Source organism: Orcinus orca, chromosome 3 (genome assembly GCF_937001465.1).
Source record: "Orcinus orca chromosome 3, mOrcOrc1.1, whole genome shotgun sequence".
Taxonomy (NCBI): domain Eukaryota; kingdom Metazoa; phylum Chordata; class Mammalia; order Artiodactyla; family Delphinidae; genus Orcinus; species Orcinus orca.
The window spans coordinates 124999535-125022542 of record NC_064561.1 but is presented as its reverse complement, the minus strand read 5'-3'; the positions used below and the strand labels follow the sequence as shown (position 1 = coordinate 125022542).

Here is a 23008-nt window from a genome sequence, read left to right as displayed (position 1 = left end):
GAAACAAAGGGAAGCGAGTAAGAAACGTCAAGAATTCTGTTCAAAGCTAAGAGCCCCTTCTCATCAGCAGGCAACCCTGTCTCTACAGTATAAACTTTTAAATTCACTATCCCCAAATTACAAAAACACAAGTCACTTTCAAACTTGTAGCTGAACGCCGAAATTTCAAATGCGGCGCATTGCTCGGCCTGAGGTCCGGCCCGAGGGCAGGGAGGGGCGCATCCCTGATCGGAGGTTCTCTGCCAATGTCTTTGCTCCCCGAGAGCAAAGGTTCCCACCAGACTGAGTTACTGGTAGCTTCGCGGGTCCAAGGCGAAGGCCAAGGAAACAACGTCTCAGTTGCGGGGCAGTGTCTAGCAGCCGGGGCGCTGGGCGGCCGGCGCACCGGGAGAGAGGGCCGGCTAGGTCGCCGAGCCCCGTGGGTGGCCCAGAGACTGCAGAGGGACCGGCGGGCGGCGGCCGCGTCGAGGCGCACACTCGACGCCAGGGGGCGCCCTTTCCGGCCCGGCGGCCGCGCACCCCGCCCCCGCCCGCGCCCACCGCCCCTTGTCCTGCCCAGCGCCGCCAGACACGCCGAGCAGCCTCCTCCTGCCCAGCGGCTAGCGCTGTGTCTGCCCGCCCCTGCCGCCCTCCGGACCCTGCGCGAGAAGGGCGTGGAGGGACAGAGCGTGCGGCCCGAGCCTCCCGGCGGCGGGGCCCGTCTCCCGGAGCAGCGCCGCACCGACCGCGCCGAACGCCCTGAGCCTCCGGACAATGGGACCGCGGTGGCTGCTGCTCGTCGCCGCGGGGCTCAGTCTATGCGGCCCCTTGCTGTCGGCCCGCGCCCGAGGCCCCAAACCAGGTGAGAGTTGACCCCGGCATTCCCTCCCTGTCCCCACCCCCGGCCTCGTAGCCCGGGCTTCCTCGGGAATGGGGCGGGCGGGAGGAGGAGGGACGCTGCTGCTCCGGGACTCAGTGGGTGCCCCTGACTGCGCCTTAGGGCTGAGATCGGAGTCTCCCCAACTCATATCCAGGTGGGGTGCCCGTCCCACCCCCGCTGCGGGCTCAGCTGATGCCCCTTTGCACTGGGTTTCGGAGGATGCAGCCGGCCCCGCGGCAGGGTTTTGGATATGGAGGAGGAGCGGGGTCGGATTTTCTTGGGGAAGCCTGCGGGACCTCGTTGCATTTGTTGTCACTGTGTGGCCTGTTTCTCCCAGGACCACCCCAAAAAGAAAGGGTTTCACGTTGCTCCGCCAATAAACGTTCCGGGTTTTTCAAGACGCGGTCGAGAACCGCTCCCGCTGAAGTTTTGTCTTGTTGGAATTGTTTTTCTTGCACAGTTTGCAGGCCAGGAAAGTGGTGTAGAGAAAAGCTTAGTGCCTTGGCCCGCTTAGTAGAAAACCACAGGCCTTGTGTGCAGGCGGCGGACATGGTGCGGGATGTTGGGTGCTAACAGGATAGCCACGAGGCGGTGGCGGCGCTCGGGAGGCTTTGTTTGTTCTCTAGAACCCAGTCTTCCAAGCTTCCAATTGAGTTGAGGAAAGAGATCCCCTCCTCAGAATCCGGCTCCCTCAGACACTATGGGATGAAACCATTTCAGTTTCTGATCTGCCGGGAGCAGGAGGTTTCTCACCTAGAATACATTCATTACTAATAGTGTGTATTTTTAAGTATCTGACTGCGTGAGCAAATAAATGTATTTTCCAACCTCTCGCTCTTAAAGCAGGGCGGAGAAGTTGCTTTTAGCCTGTAAAAACCCTAGTTAAAAAGGGAGGGGGGGGCTTCCCTGGTGGCGCTAGTGGTTGAGAGTCCGCCTGCCGATGCAGGGGACATGGGTTCGTGCCCCGGTCCGGGAAGATCCCACATGCCGCGGAGCGGCTGGGCCCGTGAGCCATGGCCACTGAACCTGCGCGTCCGGAGCCTGTGCTCCGCAACGGGAGAGGCCACAACGGTGAGAGGCCCGCGTATCACATAAAACAAAACAAAACAAAACAAAAAAAGAAGGGGGGAGGGGGGAAATGTTTTCATTTCTTTGTAGCAATAGTACTTTGTAAGCTTTCAGCCCCCTTTTTTTCACTTAGAAACAAATTCTAGCTGTTTTTCTCATTATCTGTGAAAGACTGTGTACGCTATTGTTTTCACACCAGAAAGAGTGTAGGCGTATGGAAATTAAGAGGTGACAAGAGACAGCATTTTCCCTGCTCTCCATGTTTGCTCAGGGTGAGTTTTGAGGTGATGCTTTTAGGAACACTAAGAGGCCCACATAGGAACCCAAAGATTTTTGGCCTGTGTTAGCTAGAGAAGTCAAGACTGCTGTTTCTGCCACACTTCTTACTTTTTCGTCAACCCGAGTGGGGTGTGCTAGGATGCACAGAGCTGGCATAGGCAGAAGGAGAACTGAATAACATTGGCTGATTTATCTACCCTGGATTCTGGGACCACTTTGGGTGGGAGAGAAGAAAAGAGGATGAGAGAAGAAAAGGAACTCATGTTAAGTATCATATTCTGAGGAAAAAAAAAATGCCATATTCTGGGTCAAACCCTGGCCCCGGAGGCATTTTCAGTTCACATTATCTCATTTCACCCTCTCAAATGTTTATCCCCTTTTGCTGATTCTGAAATTAAGTCTCAGAGATGATGCACCCAAATTCCAAATGGAGGAGGGGGTCCTGGATGCAAGGAATAAGTGAGGCTTTGTCTTTGGAGTTTTAAATCACTAATAAAATCAACCAAAAATAGGTCTGCTTTTTATTATCACCGTGCACCCGCAATTCTAAACAGTGTCTGTCTTAACCAGCTCTGTGTGATGTGAGGAGCTGAGAGACCCCAGCTATAGGAAATGCCTCCAGGACTGGCCCTGCCCACCAGTGTGAGCTTTCTTGAAGCACCCTCGGGCTTTTTGTCCCCCCCCCCCCCCGCATTTCCTGCATTGTCACTTTGTGAGTGTGTCGTCTCCCAGGCTAAGGTTATAAGGTTATCCCTGTGGAGTCTAGAACAGATATTCACTCAGCAGATACTTGTTGAGAAATTCCTAAGTTCATTAACCAGTTTACATTCCTTTGTCCAGGCAATTTAAGTGAGATGCTTTCATCAAAGAGTGTCAGTGTCCTAGAGGTGATGTTCATAAATTCTATAAAGATCTGGAGAGTGAAAGGTACCAGAACAGCTGATGGTGACTGTGGCAGAGGGGTTTGGATGGGAGATTCTGTGTACTACCTTCCTATCCACAGGGTCAAGCTCAATTCCCTAGCATAGAGGGAGGTGCCCCTTCCCTTGCAGGATGGGTCCCTAGCCTTGTCCAGCCTCCCTTATTACAGAGCCTCCCCTATTACATAGTCTGTTACATTACCTGTACTTCACCCGACCCCCACCCTCTAGTTCAACCTCCAAGGTAGAACTTTCTCTGTCCCCTGGCCACTCCCTCTGGCCAAAATGCCCTTCCCACACCCCACGTGTTCACATTTAATTAAAAACAGCCACCTGATATCAAGAACCTACTACAGCCAACACCCTGCTTAGGTACGTGACATACACTACCTTTCTTATTCCTCTAGCCACCCTTTGAGTAGATGTCATCCCCATTCTACAGGTAAGGAAACTGAGGTTAAGTCACAAGTGCAATTAAGTGGAACTGGGATTTGATCACAGGCCTTTCTTTCCTAAGTGCAAGCTTTCTCTACCACCCAATGTAGAGGGGAAGCCATCCAGACACCCCACCCCCACCCCCACACCCCGGCCAACAGCAGAGAAGTAATCCTGCTGTGCTTCTCAGAACCCCTGGAAGGCAAAGTCTGTGCCCCCGTTGGCTTGGCAGCCCATGCACAGAGGTGTTTAGTAAACATGGATGCATGGATTGTGGTATCCTGCCATTTACTTTCTGAAGCAGATGATAAGGCAGTCTATGAATAGATCCCTATCATGAATGTGCCAATTAATTGGCTGTTACTGAGAGGCTGTGGTCTTCAGCCCAACAAAAGGCACAGAACTGGACAGTGATGCTGCTTTAAGCCAGCCAAAAACCTCTGCAAGTCAAATTTCTTATGAATCAGCAAGTACTTTTCTACACAGGGAATATAGCCAATATTTTATAATAATTGTAAATGGAAAGTAACCTTTAAAAATGGTATGAAAAAGTAAAAAGATTAAATTGTGACAAAAGAATTAAAGAAAAATAATTGCATAAAACAATATAAAATTGTACTATTGAGCATATGACCTAGAAATGTAATATATATTTGACAATAACCGTGCAAAGGAGGGGCATAGAATGAAGCTATGTTGGAGTTAGGAATTGACACTAGATGGTAATTTGAATCCACAGAAAGAAATGAAGAGAATCAAAATGGGAAATAAGATTAATATCAAAATAAACTCTATAAATATCAAAATCAATTAATTAATTAAAACTGAGGTGAAATCTACATAGCATAAAATTAACTTTTTTTTTTTTTTTTGCGGTACGCGGGCCTCTCACCGCTGTGGCCTCTCCCATTGCGGAGCACAGGCTCCGGACGCTCAGGCTCAGCGGCCATGGCTCACGGGCCCAGCCGCTCCGCAGCATGTGGGATCTTCCCGGACCGGGGCACGAACCTGTGTCCCCTGCATCGGCAGGGGGACTTTCAACCACTGTGCCACCAGGGAAGCCCAAATTAACCATTTTTAAGCATACAATTTAGTGGTATTTAATACATTTACAATGTTGTACACCTACCACCTCTATCTAGTTCCAGAACATTTTCATCACCTCAGAAGGAAACCCGGTCCCCATCAAGTACTCAGCCCTCACCCTCCCTACCCCCAACCCCTGGCAGGTACCAATTTGCTTATTGTTTCTCTGGGTTTACCTCTTCTCCATATTTCATATGAATGGAATCATACAATGTTTGGCCTTTTGTATCTGGGGAACTATATCCCTTTTACTATGGGATACTCACAAAAACCCCAGAAGCATCATTAGGAACCACGGCCTTGGTTTATTTTTGACTGTGATGCTAGTATCAAGGGCTCACAGTTTCAACATTGAGCATTTTCTGTTTGTTTCCCTTTTTTGTGGTTTCTTTCATTCTGCCTTTCACCCTCTCATGCTTATGCCTAAAGCTGTCAGAGTATATAACTCTCTAGATTGAGCTTCCCCCAGACACTCTCTCCCACATTGACCTTGGGATAAGGCTTGGAAAAACCCACGAAGTTACACCTCCTTTTCCTCCATGCCAAGGCATCCAATGATGTTTTGCCGCTTAAAAGGCCATTACGGGCCTTTATACGTTTATTTGCTTTCAAAAGAAACTGCTGTTGGAAATAACAGGAATAATCTGAAATTTGCACTTCAAAACACATTTATTGAACTTTAGGAAAGGACATAATCTAATCTCATCTATTTATATTTCAAGTCTATGGTGGATTAGAAGTCAGGTATTATGGTATATTAAAGGAGTGTTTTCCAGTATTTGCTTTTTTGCTAACCAGCCGTAAGAACTGTAAGAAATACGCTTTACGTGATGACACAGTTGCTGCCTATGTGTGCAATAACTATCCGTGGGCAATCATAGTGTATAGAAACAGAAGTTTTACTAACCAGTACTCACCTTTACCACAGGCTGTGCATTCCAATATTTTCTACACTATTCTATCTTTTAAAAATCTTGTTAAAGTCCTGTAAATTGATTTCATAAGCACTGTCAATTCTCTGCCATCATTTAAAACCTAGTGCAGCAGGTGCAGTGCACTGTTCTGCAGTTACCACAACTGAAGTACTTTTTGGCTTTACAAGAAGAGTTCTGCTTTCCAGGAAGTGCTGTTTATGATGGTTTCTATCATATCTAGAACATAATTTGTTTCAGTTCAGGTTTACAAACTTCAGTAGAACTTGGGCGGGGTTGGAGAGTGGAGACAGCTTGGTTCCGGGGGAATTGGTGATTATAAACATCCTTTACTGTGAATTAGTTTTCCTTTCGGCTCTTCTTGGAGAGTAGAGAGCAGTGTTCCCAGGACACTGGACTCAGGGCCTGTAACTTTGGGTGGAGAACAGGCCTGGAGGAAGGGGGAGAGCCAGGGAATCAGAGTCCTTCCCAGAGAGGCCTGCTAGTGTTCTGACCCCACAAGTCAGGCCCTGGCCTTCAGGAGGGGACCCACACACTTCTTAGTGCCTGCAATGGCCTTGGGTGCACTGACATTTACATTTTCTGGTTGCCTTTCCTTCCTGTAACCTCCGCTCTCCCAGCTTTTCCCCCCGGTTTGCTTTCGTATGCTCCCTGTGGAGTCCCTGCTGCAGAAGGTGGGATGGGAGGAGAGGCAACCTCATATACTGGCGATCTCTTCTTCACTCTGCAGCCAGTGTTTACCTCAGTCTACCTTTAATTCTTTTCCGTAAGAGGTTTTTGTTCACTTACTTGCTCTTACTCTGCTGCATTTGGGACAATATTTTAAAAATTTGTTTCTCCGTTTAGTCCTTGAACATCTCTTTACTACATCTGTCCTGTGAGGACTGGGTTGTTGGCATGTGGCTGGTGTGTCACCAAGGTCAGCAGGACTCCTGATTCCCAAGCAACACCTGTGCACATCATCAACTGAACTTATACATTCACATGGCCATGTCCTGCCTGCTATAGTTCAAAAGGGTGGGTAGATTCATTTGTTTGGTGAAATGCTTAGAGAAAAAAAAGTAGTACTCTTTTAGGAGTAGGTCCTGAATTCACAACTTTTTTAAAGAGACAGGGTAAGGTGGTGTGGTTCAAAGGGTATGAGCTTTAGAACCAGGCAGATCTGGATTCAGATCCCAGCTCCTTCACTTCCTAGCTGTGTGACGTTGGATTAGTTACTTAGCCTCTCTGTGCCTCCATGTTGTCCATAAAATGGGGGTTATAATGCTTATCTTGTAAAAATGTTACAGTTACATGAGGTAAGTTAAGCGAAGTACCTGGCACATAGTAGGTGGTCGACAAATGTTAAGTGTTCTTCATATACCAACTCCTCCATATTCCAGAAAAACCTTGGAGGGGTTGGTATCAAATGAATTCTCTCAGTGTAAAACTATGTTCACACAAACATTCAAGAACTTTTCCCCCCTCAAAACTAAGACAAACAAAAGCAAAAACTGTTGTCCTTAGTTTTTTTTGTTTGCTTGTTTGTTTGTTTTTTATCCCTCCAATTGTTCTACGTTCAATCTTTTTTTTTCTTTTTTTAATTTTTGAATTTTATTTTTTTTTTATACAGCAGGTTCTTATTAGTCATCAATTTTATACACGTCAGTGTATACATGTCAATCCCAATCTCCCAATTCATCACACCACAATCCCCACCCCCCCCGCTGCTTTACCCGCTTCATGTCCATACGTTTGTTCTCTACATCTGTGTTTCTATTTCGGCCCTGCAGACTGGTTCACCTGTACCATTTTTCTAGGTTCCACATATATGCGTTAATATATGATATTTGTTTTTCTCTTTCTGACTTACTTCACTCTGTATGACAGTCTCTAGATCCATCCACGTCTCAACAAATGACCCAATTTTGTTCCTTTTTATGGTTGAGTAATATTCCATTGTATATATGAACCACATCTTCTTTATCCATTCATCTGTCAATAGACATTTAGGTTGCTTCCATGACCTGACTATCGTAAATAGTGCTGCAATGAACATTGGGGCACATGTGTCTTTTTGAATTGTGGTTTTCTCTGGGTATATGCCCAGTAGTGGGATTGCAGAATCATATGGTAATTCTATTTTTAGTTTTTTAAGGAACCTCCATACTGTTCTCCATAGTGGCTGTATCAATTTACATTCCCACCAACAGTGCAATAGGGTTCCCTTTTCTCCATACTCTCTCCAGCATTTGTTGTTTGTAGATTTTCTGATGAAGCCCATTCTAACTGGTGTGAGGTGATACCTCATTGTAGTTTTGATTTGCATTTCTCTAATAATTAGTGATGTTGAGCAGCTTATCATGTGCTTTTTGGCCATCTGTATGTCTTCTTTGGAGAAATGTCTACTTAGGTCTTCTGCCCATTTTTGGATTGGGTGGTTTGTTTTTTTAATATTGAGCTGCATGAGCTATTAATGTATTTTGGAGATTAATCCTTTGTCTGTTGATTCATTTGCAAATATTTTCTCCCATTCTGAGGGTTATCTTTTCATCTCATTTATGGTTTCGTTTGCTGTGCAAAAGCTTTTAAGTTTCATTAGGTCCCATTTATTTTTGTTTTTATTTCCATTACTCTAGGAGGTGGATCAAAAAAGATCTTGCTGTGATTTATGTCACAGAGTGTTCTGCCTATGTTTTCCTCTAAGAGTTTGATGGTGTCTGGCCTTACATTTAGTTCTTTAATCCATTTTGAGTTTATTTTTGTGTATGCTGTTAGGGAGTGTTCTAATTTCATTCTTTTACATGTAGCTGTCCAGTTTTCCCAGCACCACTTATTGGAGAGACTGTCTTGTCTCCATTGTATATCCTTGCCTCCTTTGTCATAGATTAGTTGACCATAGGTGCGTGGGTTTACCTCTGGGATTTCTATCTTGCTCTATTCATCTATGTTTCTGGTTTTGTGCCAGTACCTTATTGTCTTGATTACTGTAGCTTTGTAGTAGAGTCTGAAGTCAGGGAGCCTGATTCCTCCAGCTCTGTTTTTTTCCCTCAAGGCTGCTTTGCCTATTCAGGGTCTTTTGTGTCTCCATACAAATTTTAAGATTTTTTGTTCTACTTCCGTAAAAAATGCCATTGGTAATTTGATGGGCATTGCATTGAATCTGTAGATTGCTTTGGGTAGTATAGTCATTTTCACATTATTGATTCTTCCAATCCAAGAACATGGTCTATCTCTGCAACTATTGGTATCATCCTTAATTTCTTTCATCAGTGTCTTATAGTTTTCTGCATACAGGTCTTTTGTCTCCTTAGGTAGGTTTATTCCTAGGTATTTTATTCTTTTTGTTGCAGTGACAAATGGGAGTGTTTCCTTAATTTCTCTTTCAGATTTTTCATCATTAGTGTACAGGAATGCAAGAGATTTCTGTGCATTAATTTTGTATCCTGCAACTTTACCAAATTCATTGATTAGCTCTAGTAGTTTTCTGGTGGCATCTTTAGGATTCTCTATGTATAGTATCATGTCATCTGCAAACAGTGACAGTTTTACTTCTTCTTTTCCAATTTGGATTCCTTTTATTTCTTTTTCTTATCTGATTGCCATGGCTAGGACTTCCAAAACTATGTTGAATAATAGTGGTGAGAGTGGGCAACCTTGTCTTGTTCCTGATCTTAGAGGAAATGCTTTCAGTTTTTCACCATTGAGACTGATGTTTGCTGTGGGTTTGTCATATATGGCCTTTATTATGTTGAGGTAGTTTCCCTCTATGTCCACTTTCTGGAGAGTTTTTATCATAAATGGGTGTTGAATTTTGTCAAAAGCTTTCTCTGCATCTATTGAGATGATCATATGATTTTTTTTTCTTCAATTTAATATGATTCGTCACATTGATTGATTTGCATATATTGAAGAATCCTTGCATCCCTGGGAAAAATCCCACTTGATCATGGTATATGATCCTTTTAATGTGTTGCTGGATTCTGTTTGCTAGTATTTTGTTGAGGACTTTTGCATCTATATTCATCAATGATACTGGTCCGTAATTTTCTTCTTTTGTAGTACCTTTGTCTGGTTTTGGTATCAGGGTGATTGTGGCCTCAGAATGAGTTTGGGAGTGTGCCTTCCTCTGCAATTTTTGGGAAGAGTTTGAGAAGGATGGGTGTTAGCTCTTCTCTAAATGTTTGATAGAATTCACCTGTGAAGCCATCTGGTCCTGGACTTTTGTTTGTTGGAAGATTTTTAATCACAGTTTCAATTTCATTACTTGTGATTAGTCTGTTCATATTTTCTATTTCTTCCTGGTTCAGTCTTGGAAGGTTATACCTTTCTAAGAATTTGTCCATTTCTTCCAGGTTGTCCATTTTATTGGCATAGAGTTGCTTGTAGTAGTCTCTTAGGATGCTTTGTATTTCTTCAGTGTCTGTTGTAACTTTTCCTTTTTCATTTCTAAATTTATTGATTTGAGTCCTCTCCCTCTTTTTCTTGATGAGTCTGGCTAATGGTTTATCAATTTTGTTTATCTTCTCAAAAAAAACAGCGTTTAGTTTTATTGATCTTTGCTGTTGTTTTCTTTGTTTCTATTTCATTTATTTCTGCTCTGATCTTTATGATTTCTTTCCTTCTGCTAACTTTGGGTTTTGTTTGTTCGTCTTTCTCTAGTTCCTTTAGGTGTAAGGTTAGATTGTTTATTTGAGATTTTTCTTTTTCTTCAAGTAGGCTTGTATTGCTATAAACTTCCCTCTTAGAACTGCTTTCGCTGCATCCCATAGGTTTTGGATCATCGTGTTTTCATTGTCATTTGTCTCTAGGTGTTTTTTTATTTCTTCAGTGATCTCTTGGTTATTTAGTAACGTATTGCTTAGCCTCCATGTGCTTGTGTTTTTAACTTTTTTTTCCCTGTAATTCATTTCTAATCTCACAGCATTGTGGTCAGAAAAGATGCTTGATATGATTTCAATTTTCTTAAATTTACTGAGGCTTGATTTGTGACCCAAGATGTGATCTATCCTGTAGAATGTTCCATGCACACTTGAGAAGAAAGTGTAATCTGCTGTTTTTGGATGGAATGTCCTATAAATATCAATTAAATCTATCTGGTCTGTTGTGTGATTTCAAGCTTCTGTTTCCTTATTTATTTTCATTTTGGATGATCTGTCCATTGGTGTAAGTGAGGTGTTAAAGTCCCCCACTATTATTGTGTTACTGTCGATTTCTCCTTTTATGGCTGTTAACAGTTGCCTTATGTATTGAGGTGCTCCTATGTTGGGTGCCTATATATTTGTAATTGTTATATCTTCTTCCTGGATTGATCCCTTGATCATTATGTAGTGTCCTTCCTTGTCTCTTGTAACATTCTTTATTTTAAAGTCTATTTTATCAGATATGAGTATTGCTACTCCAGCTTTCTTCTGATTTCCATTTGCATGGAATATCTTTTTCCATCCCCTCACTTTCAGTCTGTATGTGTCCCTAGGTCTGTAGTGGGTCTCTTGTAGACAGCATATAGATGAGTCTTGTTTTTGTATTCATTCAGCAAGCCTGTGTCTTTTGGTTGGAGCATTTAATCCACTGACGTTTAAGGTAATTATTGATATGTATGTTGCTATGACCATTTTCTTAATTGTTTTGGGTTTGTTTTTGGAGGTCCTTTTCTTCTCTTGTGTTTCCCACTTAGAGAAGTTCCTTTAGCATTTGTTGTAGAGCTGGTTTGGTGGTGCTGAATTCTCTTAGCTTTTGCTTGTCTGTAAAGCTTTTGATTTTTCCATCGAATCTGAATGAGATCCTTGCCAGGTAGAGTAATCTTGGTTGTAGGTTCTTCACTTTCATCACTTTAAGTATATCATACCACTCTCTTCTGGCTTGTAGAGTTTCTGCTGAGGAATCAGCTGTTAACCTTATGGGAGCTCCCTTGTATGTTATTTGTCATTTTTCCCTTGCTGCTTTCAATAATTTTTCTTTGTCTTTAATTTTTGCCAATTTGATTACTATGTGTCTTGGCGTGTTTCTCCTAGGGTTTATCCTGTATGGACCTCGCTGCGCTTCTTGGACTTGGGTGGCTATTTCCTTTCCCACGTTAGGGAAGTTTTTGACTATAATCTCTTCAAATATTTTCTCAGGTCCTTTCTCTCTCTCTTCTCCTTCCGTGACCCCTATAATGCGAATGTTGTTGCATTTAATGTTGTCCCAGAGGTCTCTTAGGCTGTCTTCATTTCTTTTCATTCTTTTTTCTTTATTCTCTTCTGCAGCAGTCAATTCCACCATTCTGTCTTCCAGGTCATTTATCCGTTCTTGTGACTCCATTATTCTGCTATTGATTCCTTCTAGTGTATTTTTCATTTCAGTTATTGTATTGTTCATCTCTGTTTGTTTGTTCTTTAATTCTTCTAGGTCTTTGTTAAACATTTCTTGCATCTTCTCGATCTTTGCCTCCATTCTTTTTCCAAGGTCCTGGATCATCTTCACTATCATTATTCTGAATTCTTTTTCTGGAAGGTTGCCTATCTCCACTTCACTGAGTTGTTTTTCTGGGGTTTTATCTTGTTCCTTCATCTGGTACATAGCCCTCTGCCTTTTCATCTTGTCTATCTTTCTGTGAATGTGTTTTTTGTTCCACAGGCTGCAGGATTGTAGTTCTTATTGCTTCTGCTGCTTTTCTTTTTCTTCTTTTTTTTTTTTTTTTTTAACTTTTCATTATGGAAATTTTTAAACATACCAAAAGTGGACAGTGCAATTACCCCCTATATGTTGTTTTATCTGTATCCTCACTTTCATCCTCCCCAAATGGACAATTTTAAAGCAAATCCCAGACATTGTATCATTTCATCCATAAATGCCTCAGTATATATCCTTAGAAATAAGAACTCTTTTCTTCACGTAACCACAATACCATTATAACACCTAAAAAAATGGACAATTTCTTAATATCATGTACTATTCAGTCAGTGTTCACATTTTACTGATTGTCTCATAAATGCTTTTTACAGTTGATTTATTTGAATCAGGATCAAACACGGCCCACTGTTGCATTAGGTAGATGTGTCTCTTAAATCTTTTGGTCTGTAGTGGTTTTCCCTCTCCTCCTGTTTCAAGGCTGTTTATCAGAGAAACAGGGTCATTCGTCTTCTAGACTTTTCTACATACTAGATCTGGCCAGCTGCATCTTGTAGGGGTGTTCAACATGCCCTTCTGTCCTCTGTGTTTTCTGTAATGTGGTCCATCTGGAGGCTTAACCTGATCCAAGTTTGTTTTTCTGCAAGACTACCTGAGCAGTGGTGCTGTGTACACACCTGTTTCATCACCTCAAGACTGTCTCTCTTTTTGAGATTTTAAGGTTACTCATTGGACTCAGGTGTTGTCAGGTGATCCACTTGTTAGAAAGTTCCCTATCACCTATCCTTTCACCTAACGTTTTTAGCAACAACTGATGACCATTGTACTAAATCTGATTTCACTAAGAGCTTTAAGATGCGTTTCTAAATCTGTTACTGTTTCTGTGTTTATGAGCTGGAATTATTTTATAAAATAGAAATTTCCTTCATTGACTATTTGGTTTCCCTGAAATATTTTGCTTATAGAAAAGGCAAGATAAATGCTTGAACCTTGCTTTTATTTACCAATTTTCAGACTGGGTCCCCTCATTTCCTCCAACAGTGACAAAAAAGGTTTTATTTTCCTTTGAGCATCATTATGAACTCATAGATCTTAACAAATATGACATGTTTCCAGTGTTTCCATTCATCTCCATCACTATTCTCTTAATGATTTTTGGCCAATGGGGAGCTCTCTTTGGATCGACTTCAGAGTCTTTCTGACCTGACCCGAATATTCTTTGAAGACGTTCAAGACTCCTCTTGTGTCTTTCCTCCCCCCAGATCCGGAACCAGCCATTTCTTTAAGGAGCACTTCTTTTCATGGTGTGCGTTTGCATTTGAGACAGTGGAGTATTCCTGTAATGTTGCTGCTTTCTGCTCGGAGTTAGTATGTTTCCATCATTTTTCCATCATCCTCTTTATTTCTCTTTAACCTGTAGTGTTAAGTCACTCGTGGAGAAATGCAGGGGGTACATCTCTCGTGCTCTGTGTGTGAATGTAGGCGAGGTCCTGGGACTTCTGCTTTCTTAATTCCCAGAAAGCATGAGCCCTATAGGCCCGTGCTCTGAGTGGGAACCAAGGCTGGCATGTTGTGGGAGGATGAAATGGTATAAATAACTTCCAGGATCACATGGGACCTTGAGAGAGCATCTGGTCACCACTCTGCTTCCAAGGCCAGATCTCGTCAAAGTCAGAAAAAGCACTGTGCCTGACTAACTAAGTTTTAAAAATTTTCAGAGTTAGAGTCCACATTTAAGCTCGTTAGCAATATGCTATGGTCAACAACAAAATTACTCTAGAGCCATTTTAGAGAAACCTAAATTAAGTGAAACTTAGCAACAAGTATGAGAACCAATTTTAGGACCTGACTTAGTTTTTTGTTTTTTTTTTAAACCATAACTTAAGAATAAAAACACAGATGTGCTACAAGAGCTTTTTGTACGCTGACAGGCACTTTCTCCTTGACCTATGAGTTGGGCTAGGACTAAAGGAAAAGCAAGATACCCAAACTCAAATTTCAACCTAAGGGGCTTGAGCTAGTTGGATTTATCTAGTCACCTGGAATTGGTTTTGTTCTTTCTTTGATGTTGGTATATAGTTAAACAAACAAAATTTGCTGACATTCTGTAATCCCATAAAAGCCAAAATATCAAACCTATGGTGGCAAGAAAAGGTGATACCTTAGGTAATGATATTTAATCAAGCGATTATGCATTCTTCCTGGGCTCCAGCCTATAAAATGTCATGTTCCAGTGGGTATAATGTTTCTGTCATAAACACCATACTGCCCAAGAAGGCCTAGCCAGGGAAGAAATTTTTGAAAACAAATACTCATTCCCAAAGTATTAAATACAGAGTAAAGCCCAATGAGAGTTTAATTTTCAGACCAAGTGATGGCGTCTAGGAGCTTAGTTGTGAGTGTTCAGTAGTTTTCAAGAGGTGTCACTCCTCTAGGTCATGTCCTGATGCTCACATGTGTGTGCACACATGCGTGCCTGCACTTTTCTCCCTTCCATGCGTGACAAGAGTCCTCATTCTGGCCAGGTCCCCAAAGCTACAGCAGAGGGTCATGTTGTTTTAAGGTTCCTGTGGGTCAGCGTTTTTGAGGACACATATCTTTGTGGCCTTAAAATGCCAGAACTCATTCATTCTTTTCTTCCGCTTCCCACACATTCTTGACCTCGAGGGTAGCCTCACTTCCCACAGGGGCCGTTGTACCAGGGTCAGGCCCCCACGTGACTGGATCAAGAGGCACAGAGTGAATTAGATGCCTCGAAAGGGGAAGGAAGCGATACTTCGGGAAAAGGTTGATAAACCAAACAGTGCTAAATGTTTAGGAAGGGAAGAGGGACAGATTCCATTTTAATTTAAAATGATTGAGAGTGAACAAAAAGCAAACCACATTGAAGTGATAGGGGAAGAAGAAGAATTTCTTACACTGATTAATTTTTGAAGTTTACAAAGTGAACATATATCCTGTTTAACATGTGAAGCTCCTGGCTGCCAGATTTGTAGGCCAGACAGGTATTGGGATCCCATTTTAATGATTCTGAGACTGAGTTCAGAGCAGTTAAGTGATTCCTGGTAGAGCCAGTATTAGAATGCAAATCCATGATTAAAAGCCAACTTAAGGTCCATACCTACCACATGTGGGGCAGGGTACTGGAGACTCAGAGTTAAATAGGAACAGTTTCCTACCCTTGGGGAACAATCTAGCTGTATATGTGTACTCAGAGGCTCATCACTGCAGATGGGTTTTTTATTAATTTTTATTGGAGTATAGTTGCTTTACAATGTTGTGTTAGTTTCTGCTGTACGGCAAAGTGAATCAGCTATACGTATACATATATTCCCACTGTTTTGGATTTCCTTCCCATTTAGGTCACCACAGAGCATTGAGTAGAGTTCCCTGTGCTATACAGCAGGTTCTCATTAGTTATCTATTTTATACATAGTAGTGTATATATGTCGATCCCAATCTCCCAATTCATCCCATCCCCGCCTTCCCTCCTTGGTATTCATACATCTGTTCTTTACGTCTGTGAAAATGATACAGATCACTGCAGATTTTTTGTTCTTCCCCTGTGACAGATCTGCCAGATCACCCCTTTACCCTCAGGGGACCCACTCATGATCTTGCTGAGGTCATCTGACCTCAAGTTTTCACTACCAGGTCCTGTTCTACTGTATCGGTTGGTGCTACTCTAGGTTTGCTTTTCATTTTGGAAATGGATGCCAGTTTATTGTATTTTATTTTCTAGCTCTAGAATTTCCATTGGTTGGTTTCGTTGCTATTTTCTATTTTTTCATTCATTTCAATGAAATCTTTCTCTTCCCTTCATTGAGCATAGTTGCAACATACCCTTTAAAATCCTTATCTGCTAATTGCAACATCCAGGTCATCTTGGGATTGGTTTCCATTGATTGTCCTTTTCTCTTGCGACTGGGTCACACTTTCCTGATTCTCTTTATATCGAATGATTTTGAATTGTCTGCTGGACATTATCCTACTGTAAAGACTCAAGATTTTGTTTTATTTCTCCAAAGAATGTTGGTGTTTTTGCTTTAGCAGGCAGTTAATTTGGTTGAACTCAAACTGCAAACGTTTCCTCTTGAGCAAGAAGTTCAAATAACACTTCCGTTCTTTTAACACATTATTGACCCGGGGATTTTTGCAGAAACTAACACCTGTGGCCAAAATACATCTCCAGTCAAAAATGTGTTAACTCTAGCAGTTAACTCTGCTTCACATCTTCCTTGAGCGTGCAGGTTCTAGAGTCAACCCAAGCCTGGGGCAGAATTTGCACTGGAATTTGGTGCTCTCTCTATCTCTCTCTGAATTTTTCTTTTCTGAGATTCTCTCCTCACTTTCCAGTGATTGTAGTTGCCCTGAACTCTGTCCTCTGGTTCTTCAGGCAATAGAGACTATGGGTTTTCTATCTGAGTTTCAACCATCTTTTGTGGCACTGACTTTGGCCTTCTCTCAAGCTAAAAGCCACTGAAAACAAGAAACCCATCGGTTGCCATCCTTTCTTTGAAGATCCATCCCTCCCCTCCCTGACATGACCCTGTGAACCTAAATAACTTCAGGTCATTGATTTGGGGGAGGAAAGGGATCCAGGGTTTTTTGTAATTTTTGTCTAGGGTCTTGTAGGACCCTACAGAAACAGAACTATCTCTTTTATTGCATTATGCCTCTCTGTGTAAGTTTTTGTTTGCAGGAAGGTTCCACTACTGAAAAATAAAACTGAAAGCTTAAAAATCCACTGTACTTACCCAATTTCCGGCCAGTTTTCATTCCTCTAACATCACTTCTGAGTGACGTGTGTGTCCAGCCTTTGTGGCCAATGCCTCCAGGGATAGAAACCTCATCCTTTTCCCCCTGTGGTTTCTCTCCCCACTCCTCAGCTTGCCAAGGCCCAGCACAGGCTCTCTCTGTCTGAGTCTCCTCAGTGACGGAATGTTAGCAAAGCTCCTGGGAAGGAAAAGCTGGTTGAGTTCCAGTTGCTAAGCGCTGCATTTCTTTGATGAACATTTCACATGGATGTTTTTGGTGGAGGAGGGTAATAAAAGAAGGACGTTTGCAACTGACTTCTGGTTGATACTCAAAAGAGCCTGGTTGGCCTGGCATCTGCCTGCGTGCATGTGGCATTTTGGAACTGAGCTGAGGAAGGCCACTGGCCTAGGACATCTGCTCCACTGGCCCGCTAAGGAAGGAGACAGGAAGATGACGGTGTGGTAGGTACCTTGTGGTTACATTAGACGATAACCTGAGACTGTGGCTTGGACCCAAATATGACGAGAGATTTGCGACATTCTACTGTGTAAACCAACTGAAGCTAGTAAAGGACAGCTACTGTCACATGGATAACGGTCATGGAAATGGGTGCCCTCGGTCCTACTCAAGTTCACCTGTAGCTCCGTAACCTTTAAGATGTTCCCTCAACTTTCTATGTGGACTTTTCCACAAGGAAGAACGGATTTCAAGGGGTGGCCACAAGCTAAATGGAGAAAATGTATACATGCAGACATACGGACGAAAGAGAAGTCACATAGCCTGGGAGTGATTTGTTTATATAGACAGTGGCTCGTATAGAAAAGAAGTTACGGCTCTTTTTTTCACATCACGTCCTCAGCCTTTCCTGATGTCTGCAGATCTCTGAAAGTGTATCGTTCACCTCATATCTCTGAGGAGCAGAGTTTGAAAAGGGTTTGCTGTGTCAGAACAAAATGTGGTACACTACTTCGAGTTAGCTAATTCCCTGATAAAGTCTGTGGTCCCCTTGGGTATCACCTGCTCCTTACCACCCACTCTCCCAGGAAGAAAACAAAAAGCAAAAGTAAAGTGTACCCTCTCCTTGTCTCTTTTGCCTTTGTAATTCGTTTTAAAATTTTTACTTTTCAGAGTCAGAAGCAACAAATGATACTCTGGGTCCCCGGACATTTTTTCTCAGGAATCCCAATGATGTATTTGAACCAATCCCACTGAAGGAGGATGAGGACCAAAATGAAAGTGAATTCGCAGAAGACAGATTAAGCTCCGGCAACAGAAGCAGTCCTCCTCAAAAATTACCCCGCGAGTTCATCTCAAAAGATGCCTCAGGATATCTGACCAGCACCTGGTTGACGCTCTTTATCCCCTCCGTCTACACCGGCGTGTTCCTCGTCAGCCTTCCTCTGAACATCATGGCCATCGTCGTGTTCACCTTGAAGATGAAGATCAAGAAGCCCGCCGTGGTGTACATGCTGCACCTGGCCATGGCAGACGTGCTCTTTGTGTCTGTGCTCCCGTTTAAGATCAGCTACTACTTTTCCGGAAGTGACTGGAGATTCGGGTCTGCCATGTGCCGCTTCATCACCGCTGCGTTCTACTGTAACATGTATGCCTCTATCATGCTCATGACGGTCATCAGCATTGACCGGTTCCTGGCTGTGGTATACCCCATGCAGTCGCTCTCCTGGCGTACTCTGGGGAGGGCTTCCTTTACCTGTCTGGCCATCTGGGCCATGGCCATCGCGGGGGTGGTACCTCTGCTCCTCAAGGAGCAGACCACCCAGGTCCCGGGGCTCAACATAACCACCTGTCACGATGTGCTCAACCAAACACTGCTCGAAGGCTACTACTCATATTACTTCTCGGCCTTCTCTGCCATCTTCTTTTTTGTGCCGTTGATCATTTCCACAGTCTGTTACGTGTCTATCATCCGATCTCTTAGCTCTTCCACGGTTGCCAACCAGAGCAAGAAGTCCCGGGCTTTGTTCTTGTCAGCTGCTGTTTTCTGCATCTTCGTCCTTTGCTTTGGACCCACAAACATCCTGCTGATTCTACATTATGCATTCCTTTCCCATAATTCCATGACAGAGGCTGCCTACTTTGCCTACCTCCTGTGTGTCTGTGTCAGCAGCATAAGCTGTTGCGTTGACCCCTTGATTTACTACTATGCTTCCTCTGAGTGCCAGAGGTACCTCTACAGTATCTTATGCTGCAAAGAAAGTTCAGATCCCAGCAGTTATAACAGCAGCGGTCAGTTGATGGCAAGTAAAATGGACACCTGCTCTAGTAACCTGAATAGCAGCGTGTACAAAAAGCTGTTAACTTAGGAAAAGGGACCGACAGTGAGTTATAAAGAAAATGTCAAAAAAGCAAATAACCTGAGGATTCTACTTAGTCCCTGACAAAAAGTATTTACTTTACCATCTAAAACAACAAATGTGTGACGTACATGCCTCCTTATGAGAGCCATTAAGCATATATATTTGTTAGTTACAGGAAAAAAAAATAACAGGAATAGAAAACAATGTTATTACAAGAGAGTGTTACAACAAGAACTGAAATGTCACTTTTTTCGTAAATTTACGTGATGTATTTTAGATATATGTGTGTGTATATGTGTACTTATACACATATACTTGTATCATTTGCAGTGCAGCATAGAATAGGCACTTTGAAACCCTCTCTTTTTTTCACCAGAGATTATGGAAGTAAACTCTGATTCTCTGATTTCATATGCAAAGTTTAGGCTGGAGTTTAGCTCTGAACATCTGAAGAAGTCCATCAATAGTGAGGGATTCTACAGTTTGTACTTATACAACTTTTGCCAATAAGTGTTTTGAAATTGTCCAACAGCAATGTTTAAGTTATTGAGGGATGAGACTTAGTACTATCTGTGTGTAGAGAAAGTTCTGCTGTTTTTCATGTTAAATGTATCAAAGTTTGAATTCTAAAAATTATTAGAACAGATAATATGGGTAGCATTTTTGCTGTTTTACACGCCGTGTGTGGAAACTAAGAATGAGCAGAGGTCCCACCAGTGACCTGAGGCTGGCTTTCAAAGCACCGTGCCCCCAAATGAAGGACTCCAAGCAGTAGATACAAGACAGGGCCAGTTCAGAGAGATCAGGACCACCGTGTTTGCTATCTCCTGCTGGGATTCCCTCAAGGATTGGCCGTGCGCTTATCATGTTTATTAGAAGTTGGCGAAGTAGGATGTGCTATCCCAAGAGATAATGGATATAAAAGACTGCCCATTTTAAGAATGGAGAAAGAAGACACGTTCACTTCTAGCAGTTATGCTGCAAGGACCATTCCCAGGTGGAAACACCTATATAGCAAACATGGACACCCATCGTGTGCTCTAAGCACTCTAATGGGTGCTGGGCAAATAGAGTTGAGTCAGACTGAAACCTGCTCTCAAGAATAACAAAGTGGGCCGATACACAGAGTGGGACGTGTGAAAGAAACACATCATTAGGTAAAGAAGTGCTTTTAGCCAGATGTCACCAAGCAAGTTCCACATAATCCTGGAAGGTAAAGAACTTTGAACATTTGGGTTACTTCTTCCTGTGGTTATAACTTGAGATAAACATAATATAGTACAGGAAGCGTGTTTTTAAAAATAACTCCTTCAGTAACAGAATATGAAATGTTTTATTACAATGTTATTCAAGCAAGATAAAAACTATAAATTCTGTACATAATATGATCGCCAATCTGACTATGTATCAACATGAAAACAAAGTTTTACATAAAAGAGATTGAAAAAAATAAACCAGAATGACAACTAAGGATAAAAAAAGATTAAGTCCTTCAGTCTGTCTTAATTGGGCCCTATTTACAAATGTTTTGTTCAATAAGTTACTCAAGTCAGATTTTTAAAACATTAATTATGTTAGTCAGATTAGAAATGGCAGAAGAAAATGGAATTGACTTTGAAATCCAGGAAAATTATTCTCTATTTTCCATTCACTTTTCTTAAGAGTTAATGAGATGATTTTATAAGCTATGATGAGTATCAAGTACAGAATATCCTCATGTATTTGAGAAAATAATTTGAAAATTAGGTTGAATTATATCTTTTTTCCTTATGAAAAAATGTTGGCGTTTTAAACAAACAAAAAGAGTAGAAACTTGTAAGGCAAGTACTTACCTATTTAAAAGAGCAAATTGTTTCCAAATGCCATAGAACGATTTACATAAAAGTATGTCTTGTAAGTAGAAGCTAACATTGTTTTTATTAATTTAGTTACGATATTCATTTTATCCAACTTAGTGGAGATATACTGTCATTGTTCATTCATTCTGTTTATATTAAAATACCTCTGACTTAATAAGACTCATTACTGTATTATCAGTATGTACTTATAAAATATTACATCACTGTTTTTATGTTCTTTTTTTAAAAAATTGTATGTAACCTCTATTAATAAACCTGAAAGTTTGCTTGGTATCTGTTTGGAATAAGATTTTATTGTATCTTTAGAGCATGTCAGGAAGGCCAGTCTAAGGATTTAGCTGAACAGCGGTTAATGAAGAGGTGATTTGCAGAGGCATGGCCAAGGGTTAAGGGAACCAACAAGAGCTGGTGAAGCACCCCAGGGCCTAGCAATTAGGGAAAGCTGTTACCACCCCAGGCCTAAAACGAGTGGAGGAGGGAATACACAGACCTCTGCTCCCCCCACCCTCTGATCTCTTGCTGATGCCTCCCCATTGCTCCTGATTTTAACTTACCCCCAGAGGTCAAGGGAACCTGGGTGATGGAGCCCATAAAGGTCAGCTTCTTGGGGCACAGAGAATGAAACTCAAAGAAAAAAAAAAGCACAATCTACCAAAGGCATTGGGTGATTAGATCTCTGTGTCTTTTTTTTTTAATCCGTTCTTAGGAAAATTCAAGGTTATGTCACTGAGAACATGCTCAGATTCCTGGGTTATGAGCATCGTGGATAGAGTCTGCAGTTGTTTTTTTTGTTTGTTTTTTATAGGAGAGTAGTCGATTTACAATGTTGTGTTTGTTTCAGGTGTACAGCAAAGTGAATCAGTTATACATATACATATATCTACTCTTTATTTATTTATTTTTAAATTTTTTTTAGCCACACTGTGCGGCATGGGGGATCCTTAGTTCCCCGGCCAGGGCTCGAACCTGTGCCCACTGCAGTGGAAGCCCACACTGTTAACCACTGAACTGCCAGGGAAGTTCCTATCTTTTTTAGATTCTTTTCCCATATAGGCCATTACAGAGTATTGAGTAGAGTTCCCTGTGCTATACAGTAGGTCCTTATTAGTTACCTTTTTTTTTTTTTTTTTTTGCGGTACGCGGGCCTCTCACTGTTGAGGCCTCTCCCATTGCGGAGCACAGGCTCCGATGCGCAGGCTCAGCAGCCATGGCTCACGGGCCCAGTCGCCCCGCGGCATGTGGGATCTTCCTGAACCAGGGCACAAACCCGCGTCCCCTGCATCGGCAGGCAGACTCTCAACCACTGCGCCACCAGGGAAGCCCATAGTTACCTATTTTATATAGTAGTGTGTATATGTCCATCCCAATCTCCCAGTTCATCCCTCCTCCCCCACGTCCTCTGGTGACCATACGTTTGTTTTCTATATCTCTGACTCTGCAGTTCTTTCTTAGTGAAGAGAGGAACAAATTAAATGTCAGAGGATACATATGTCGAAACTCAAGGAAGGGCCACCCTTGAGTGACAGTTCTTTGCCATCTAACACTACCTGGGGCAGAGGGAGGATGGGGAATTAAAAGCAAAGTTACAAGTACCTCTGAGAGCTGAAAAGCAACCCAAAATTCTGATAATGTTCTTCTAAATTCATAGTCAGCAGAAGAGTTAGTTCAACGGAACAAGAATTCTGTTAGCACACAGCATTTTTAAGTTAACACACAAGCTTAAGTTTCTGAGGCCTGGAGTCTCCACAGTATTTCAGAAATGGATGTATTGAATGAGGTCAGCCCAGCTCATGACCACCAGAAAAATAGGATTCCCACTCTAAACAGAAAGTGACCTTTAAGCTCTTTTGTTGTTATTTTTCAAAATATGTTTGAAATCAAGAAACAAATTTTCTTAACACAA

The 23008-nt window shown here is 42.2% G+C and overlaps 1 protein-coding gene across 2 annotated transcripts; it reads left to right on the top strand.

Annotated features, from left to right (window-relative positions):
• The first annotated feature begins 552 nt into the window (after nucleotides 1-552).
• Nucleotides 553-21376, top strand: F2R (coagulation factor II thrombin receptor). Of its 2 annotated transcripts, none has more exons than XM_004270827.4 (2): nucleotides 553-841; nucleotides 18057-21376. In XM_004270827.4, the coding sequence occupies exons 1-2, from the start codon at nucleotides 754-756 to the stop codon at nucleotides 19250-19252; spliced, it is 1284 nt and encodes a 427-aa protein (XP_004270875.1). In that variant the 5' UTR covers nucleotides 553-753; the 3' UTR covers nucleotides 19253-21376. The 2 variants fall into 2 exon arrangements, with proteins under 2 accessions (XP_004270875.1, XP_033285943.1); XM_033430052.2 differs by lacking the exon at nucleotides 553-841 and adding an exon at nucleotides 16073-17389.
• Nucleotides 21377-23008: the final 1632 nt, after the last annotated feature.

Coding starts and splice junctions, on each gene's coding strand:
- F2R (XM_004270827.4), top strand. CDS start 754: ATGGGACCGCGGTGGCTGCTGCTCGTCGCCGCGGGGCTCAGTCTATGC. Junction 842..18,056: donor CGCCCGAGGCCCCAAACCAG/GTGAGAGTTGAC, acceptor TTTACTTTTCAG/AGTCAGAAGCAACAAATGAT.